The sequence below is a fragment of the Ictalurus furcatus genome, chromosome 27 (genome assembly GCF_023375685.1).
Source record: "Ictalurus furcatus strain D&B chromosome 27, Billie_1.0, whole genome shotgun sequence".
Taxonomy (NCBI): Eukaryota; Metazoa; Chordata; class Actinopteri; order Siluriformes; family Ictaluridae; genus Ictalurus; species Ictalurus furcatus.
This window is the reverse complement of record NC_071281.1, coordinates 6034380-6040379: the sequence shown is the minus strand read 5'-3', so window position 1 is coordinate 6040379 and position 6000 is coordinate 6034380. Positions and strand designations below refer to the sequence as shown.

General features: G+C 36.6%; 1 protein-coding gene across 9 annotated transcripts in view; it reads right to left on the bottom strand.

Moving 5' to 3' along the window:
• Positions 1 to 3577: 3577 nt before the first annotated feature.
• dgkza (diacylglycerol kinase, zeta a) overlaps positions 3578 to 6000 on the bottom strand; it is a 175594-nt gene continuing 173171 nt past the window's right edge. For all 9 annotated transcript variants that reach the window (XM_053616960.1, XM_053616961.1, XM_053616965.1 and 6 more), the window contains one exon: positions 3578 to 5180. In XM_053616960.1, the coding sequence (XP_053472935.1) occupies positions 5064 to 5180 (117 nt within the window). In that variant the 3' untranslated portion in view covers positions 3578 to 5063. The remainder of the gene's footprint in view (positions 5181 to 6000) is intronic.

Here is a 6000-nt window from a genome sequence, read left to right as displayed (position 1 = left end):
GTGTGACAGACCCCCCACTCCAAAAGGGGAAAACAGAGAAAAGAGGACTGCAATGGAATGGAGGGGGAGAAAGAAAAGAGATGGAGAGAAACAGTGGCTTAGAGGTTGCAAGGTTAATATCTGCTCTTTATAGCCTACTGAAGAGGAAAGACTTCTTCCATGTTTTCCACAGTTGAACCTCCGTTCCACATCACAGGGCTGGATGAAACCATTGCAATGTGGTTTTAGGGGGTGGGGGACGGTCAGATTGACTTCAAATAATCACCAAAACACAAAAAACACGCACACACGCGCACACACACACACACACACACACACACAAGCAGTGGTACAGGACAAGTCATGGGAAATGAAACTAAATAAAGGGTACGTGTCCATGCAGTGTCAAAACTGAAAAACGTGTGAGAAGATGACAAGTAATTCAACTAAGACTAACTGACACACAAAAAGACCCACATATGACCCACCATCATTCGTATTGGTATCTTTATTGAAGACCTAAGCTCAAATGTAACAATTCAGTATCAAAGGTACAACCTGAATAAGAATAATGTGTGAAATCATGTGGTCAAGCAGAAAAACTGGTCATTCTGAGAAAACAGCCAATAAACAAAATTTCAGTAAACTAAAAGAATTGCAGAAAACAATCTTTCAGCACAAATCATTATCTCATCTAATGAAATGACTATACAGACTACAGGCTCATGTGGCATTAACATTTTGGTTTTAGAAAATACTGTATGCTTTCCAACAGTGAGATTCATTAGGGACAGACATAAAACAATGAAAACACAACATTGACCTTAGGTCTAGTTAGTACATAAACAAAAGTGGAAATGTGAAAGCTGTTGAAAGAAAGAAATGTTTGTGCCTGGTCTGAAGACATTAAGTGTCTGAGAGATATCCTGATTTTTTCCCAATTGTTGGTGATCCATTACAAGCCTGAAGGCATGTAGGCAGTGAGTCAGCGGATACAGAGGGTACCAGATAGGTCTATCTTCAAAAAGCTAAGGTGAAGTGGGAGTGTTTATTTTGCCTTAAGGGAGTGTGCTGTTTTGGACTGGATTACGACAGCATCTACAATAGTGACCCTCACCTGCATTGCAATCACTGGAGTAAACATGTACATGCATGCAGTACAGAGAATCTTCTCAGTTAAGTAAAGCACATGAGATATGGAAAACTTGGAACTTGGAAAACTTGGAAAAAAGACTGGGACTAAAATAAAATACATTTGTGTTCACTCTTATGAAGGGGGTTCATAAAATGAAAGAATTGCAGAAAGCTAGAAAAGATTTGTCTGCTGTACTAAAGAAATGTTGGGGCTGGAGAATACATTAATAAACCCACTCCAGGGGTGTCTCCCCTGTAGGGCCACAGCACTGCAGAGTTCTACCTCATTTAGCACATTTACCACACCTGAGTCAACACATTAGCTAATTACCAAAGGCTTCATGGGCTAAATTTGTGACACAAATCTCTGTAGATCTGTGGTCCTGCAAGACCTGAATTTTAAATGCTTCTGATGCACACAATACGCATCACAGAGATGCAGCTGTTGACACAGCTGGAGTTTATGCAAAGTTTGACCAGACAATCGTTATATACAAACTCAATATATAAAAAAAATCAGAAGAGAAAAAAGAAAAAGTTCCATGTATCATGCGTGTCATAGTACTGTATAACATGATCAGATTTATTACAGTATAGTCTAGGAAACAAAGAAATACTATTCTAAATACTATTGACATACTATCTGTTGTTATTCTTGGAAGCAGACAACACCAAAATCAATTCACTAAAACAAACAGAGATGATTGGTGTCTAAATTGCATCTCTGGGTATTCACCTTTATTCTATAAACATAGTACAAAAATGTAATAGTTCTATATACCCAAGTGGCCTATTGCACCAGTTCACATACACTCTAGTAAAAGAAATTGCATGGCAATTGAAGAAGCAGAGAAATTCTACACACATATGTATCAATTTTGGAGCATTTTTAGTAAATCAGTGAGAAGCATTTTTCCATGGTGTGTGAAGTTCTTTCTTATATCACTTAGTTACTTCAAGAAAGCTTTACAGACAAGAGCAAAATCTTACTTCATAATAATTACACAGGACTTCAATATCAATGATATTGAAAAACACTTGTGGGGGGGGGGGGGGGGGGCGGGGGGTGGACAATCAAGAGGCATCCCTATCTGACTGGGAAAAAGCATATGAAGAATCAAAATAAAGAGATAACATTAATATATTAATGTTTTAATTAGATGGGCATTGAAAGAACTACGATTTCTCCAGAAGTAGGATACTGGAATCTAAAAATAGATGAAGTCTGTGTCTTTTGTGGATTTTTAAGAAGGCACTGTGTGCATTTCAGCTTCTTATCTGCTAATCTGCATGAATCTTATTTAATATAGTAAAGTTAACAGATGCAGGCACTACAGCCAGTGCTGGCTTCTATAAACTGTAAATAGATACAAAATAACGAGCGACAGTCAAATTACAGCACTGTTTTGAGGATTATTTTCGAACTAAACTCGATAGAAATGAGCTAATCTCAAAAAAGTATCAATAAAAATAATGATACAAATAGTGGTCTTATGTCTGATGTGCCATAGTGTTTCTTGCAATAAAACAAAAAGTAAATTTTGGGGAAGGAAAACATTTGGTATAAATATATTTATGATAGTAAAAATACTATGTAACATTATTATTTACATAGGCACCTCTAATATGCAAGTTATCCATCAAGACAATCATTAAAATTTTGATGGAACCTCTAGTAATCACTCTCTTGTCAGATTAAAGAAGAATACATAATGAATAGAGCATTCTGTTGTAAGAAAATAATCAACATCAGGGTGGTGTGATACCCTCCCAAAGTTGATTATTTTCCAATAATAGTATGTCCAGAAATTTTAATTCCTCTTATACCACAGCAATTTGCCCCAAACACCCCCCCCCCCAAAAAAAACATTAGTTACTCATCATTTCCCTTATAGCATCTATAAACAGTCATTCCCTCAAATCTGAAACGCCTCTGTGCTGAATACTTTCCCATGTACCAAGGTAAAGTCACAGCTTCGACTAGGATGTAACGAAGACCTGACAATGGAGACTCCATAAATGTTACACTCCCCTTCACAGAAAACCATATCCACAACTGCATTTTGAAAATCTGTTTATTAGACTTCAGTTACGTGGAGCAAACAAGAACGTATTTTGTGTGCGTTAATATAAACCTGTGATTTGCCTTGCAGTCAAACTATTCAGATCTGCTGTTACAGAAAATGAATCGAAACCTTCTGACGAACTGGAGAATTCGAGAGTGCTGTGGTATAACAGAATATAAAATGATCTCTTTCTATTCATTCTTCATTTTTGAATTTTCATCAGGCCTTATTTAAGAAAGCAAAACCAGCACCTTCAATAAACTGGTTAAATGTCAAGCCAATGACAATATCATACCGTCATGACTTCATAACCTGCTGCATGGATTGTCTACTTAGATTGTCGAGATTGACGAATAAAGTGTGTGAGCTGACATTATATAATAAATGCGACCCCCCCCCCCCCCCCGCACATGGTTCCAAAACCATTTTATGTATCATTAACTAGATTACATGGCCAGTGATTTTATTTATTTTAAGAAATCTCACAAATTACTGTTGTTGTTGGGGTTTTTTGCACAGAGATAATGACTCTCCTAACTCTTTCTGTAGTGAAACACCAAATACTAATGTTTCTATTTAGTTTGTGAAGGTTTGCTGCATGTATCTGTTGATGAGAATCTAATTTTCATAGGAGGGTACTTTAATAATAGCTTATGGAGTTAACAAAATGCATGTGTACCTCCACAATGCTGGGGATATCTTTATAAATAAATATATTTTAAGATGGAACTGTACAGTGGCCACAAGAAAGTGCCCATCTTTGCAAATTAAATATTTTTAATCAATTATATCTAGTTTCAAAACTAATTTAACTTAGACATATATCTATGATAGAAAATAAATAGCATCATCACATGTTGGTGCATTAAGATAACTCATTGATTAGAAGGATAACATTCTGTCATACAGTGAGACAATCCAGAACAATTCAAGAGCAGAGAATTATGAACAAAATCAAGTGATCTGCATTCTGAAATGTACAGTATTTTATAATACAATAAGACAAGTAAACAAGTCAGATGTTATAATGATAAATTATATAAACATCTATTTACTATTAAAAAGGGTTTACAAATAAACGCTAATCTAAGTACATCAATTATAAATCAAGAAATGTATGACTGGAATAAAGAAGGCAATGAAAGCTACAGTGCAAAGGTTTCTCAGACAGAAACCTAGTAAGATACATTTACAGTACCAAAAGTTATTAGAATGAAACCTTTCCAGAAGAGAAGAGAAAAGAAAAAAAAAAACAATGAAAGAAGCAAAGCCAAGAACAGCTACTACAGGCTCAAAATGTTTTCAGTGCAGTGAGAGCTGAAAGCCAGCGCCTCACATCCTAAAACTTAAGCTTTCAACACTCATCCACTTAGTTTGGGTAAACAAACAAGTCTGTAAATCTCTGAAATGCCTGCAGAGCAATAACCTTATTATTCTTAACAAAACAACAACATTGGAATTCTGAGCTGCGTGATCAGTGCTGCAGATCTCACATCATAGATTCACAGTCCCATACAGTCTCGCTTCAGATACCTTTCAACAAGCTCAGTGTTAATCTGAATGATTGCTCTGTAAAAGCCACACAGATTAGTTACTGCATTAACAAAGTAAAACCCCAGCCCTCTCCATACATTCTGACACAGACGCACTAGTAAACGCTGATGGTGCAAAGGATGTAAATTTAGTCAAGCCGATAAGCCTACAGATCTCTTCATAATGTGTGTACGTGTGTCTCTTAGCTCTAGAGTTGGCTAGGAGTTAAGTATTCACCCCATATAGAGGAGCCTTCCATTATGGACTAGTCTATTCGTATAGACTTTATTGGTTTGGCACAAGTAGATGGCTCCAGACTCCAAAGGGTGAAGGTGTGTTAAAGGTCAGAGGTCAGACTGCTGTCTCCTGGTCCTCACGTTGAATCATCTGGTAGTGCTGCCGGTTCTCCAGGTACGCCGCCAGCTCTGTGTCCTTTGCTTTTTCGGCTCTGTGCTTCGGGGTATCACCCTGCAACGCAAAAACACAAACTCTAATTGGAGGGAAAGGCACACTGGAGGTCCTTATTGTAATGTTTCATTCTTGGCTAATCAGGAAACTATAAGAACTGCAGGTTTATTTGAGCGTCTCTTCACAAAAGACTTCCAAACCCAACAATGCCCTGATCCCAAATAATGAGCAGTAATTTGCATGTGTTTGTTAAATTGTGTGTGAAATTGTGTTGTGGATGATTTACAAAAACAGAACTGTGTGAAATATAGTATCATGTGCAATGCAGTGAAGAGACAGTCAGCATGTGCTATTATAATATGATTCTTGAAATTATTATATTATTCTTTATATTCTCCATGGTCAGTTTGTAAGAGTAAACTAAAACATAAATCCCAAGTATGATAGCACAGATTAAAGGCATGTCATAAAACTGTTTAAAATAATTTTGGTAAACTTTATCATTATTTAGACAAAGTGTTTTTTTTTTTTTTTGGTTTTTTTTTGTCTTTTACTCGTGAAACGACGTTCTGCAAATGTTACACCTGCCCTCTGGTCCAACCGTTTTTGAGCTCATGCAATTACCGTTCCCAAAATTAATCGATTTGCTTTGATGCTATCCTGTTGTTGCACCTCTAGGAAGAACAGCTCCAAATTACACATTCATTAGGCAAAAATGCAAAACAGATCAGATGTGCTATTTTTTCTCATTTGAAAGAAGATTTTCTCAGTACATCAGCTTGCAATATTTTGTGGCTGTTATCAAGGTGCATGTGTTTCAGACACACAAACCATTAGTAAACCAGGGGCTGTGTGCAATGAAGTCAAGTAGACTGTCAAG